Here is a 1145-nt window from a genome sequence, read left to right as displayed (position 1 = left end):
GCGGGGGCGAGCGCGGCCGGAGGGTTTGGAGCAGGCGGGTCGGGAGGTGCGTGTCGCGGAGAAGAGAAGGAGCGGTGCGGCGTTGAGGGCGATGGTCGGCGGTGGAGCAGCGCGGCGGAGCTGGGGGGCCGCGGTGCTGGTGCTGCAGGCGGCCTGGGCGCTGGTCGGCGGTCAGGTGCGCTACTCGGTGCCGGAGGAAGCCGAGGCCGGCACGGTGGTGGGGCGGCTGGCGCAGGACCTGGGCCTGGAGGCGGGCGAGGCGGAGGCGCGGCGGCTGCGCCTGGTGTCGCGGGGCCGGCGGGCGAGCGTGGAGGTGAGCGGGGCGAGCGGGGCGCTGGTGGTGAGCTCGCGGCTGGACCGGGAGGAGCTGTGCGGGAAGAGCGCGCCGTGCGCCCTGCGCCTGGAGGTGCTGCTGGACCGGCCGCTGCGCGTCTTCCACGTGGAGGTGGAGGTCACCGACATCAACGACAATGCGCCGCGCTTCCCCGCCGCCTCCAAAAACATCAGCATCGCAGAACTGTCGCTGCCTGGGTCGCGGTTTCCTCTGGAGGGCGCGTCGGATGCGGATATCGGATCGAATGCGCAGCTCTCGTATACACTGAGCCCCTCCGAGCACTTTAGTATAGAGGAAGAAACCAGTGATTCCCGTACTAAATCTTTGTTCCTGGTGCTCAGAAAACCTCTGGACCGCGAGTCGCTGTCGGAGCACCGGCTGGTGGTGACGGCGAGTGACGGGGGCAGGCCGGCGCTGACGGGCACGGTGCAGCTGGTGATCTCGGTGCTGGATGCGAACGACAACGCGCCGCAGTTCAACCAGTCGGTGTATAAAGTGGATTTGTCCGAAGACGCAGCAGAGGGGACGCTGGTGGTGAGAGTGAATGCCACAGATCCGGACGAAGGAATTAACAGTGAGATGATTTATGAAATCGATACTTTTAATCCTCCGTCTGCCTCTGACATTTTCACTATCGATGCAAATAGCGGGCACATCAGACTCACGGCTCCCCTGGACTATGAAACAGTTCCTTTGTATGACCTGCACGTAAAGGCAAAAGATAAGGGCTGGTCCCCTCTGTCGGGCCACTGCAAGGTGGTGGTGGAGGTGCTGGACGTGAACGACAACGCGCCCGAGGTGTGGGTGACGT

General features: G+C 64.7%; 1 protein-coding gene across 1 annotated transcript; it reads left to right on the top strand.

The window, feature by feature from the left end:
* Positions 1-6: 6 nt before the first annotated feature.
* On the top strand, positions 7-1138 carry LOC104915682 (protocadherin alpha-13-like; the record flags this gene model as incomplete). Its single annotated transcript, XM_010726596.1, has 1 exon — positions 7-1138. A coding segment is annotated over exon 1 (1047 nt), but the record flags the coding sequence as incomplete, so codon positions are not given.
* Between the last annotated feature and the right edge of the window lie 7 nt (positions 1139-1145).

This window comes from Meleagris gallopavo, unplaced genomic scaffold, assembly GCF_000146605.3.
Source record: "Meleagris gallopavo isolate NT-WF06-2002-E0010 breed Aviagen turkey brand Nicholas breeding stock unplaced genomic scaffold, Turkey_5.1 ChrUn_random_7180001843416, whole genome shotgun sequence".
Lineage (NCBI taxonomy): Eukaryota > Metazoa > Chordata > Aves > Galliformes > Phasianidae > Meleagris > Meleagris gallopavo.
Note: the sequence above shows the minus strand (reverse complement) of the source record. Positions and strands in the feature narration are given on the sequence as shown.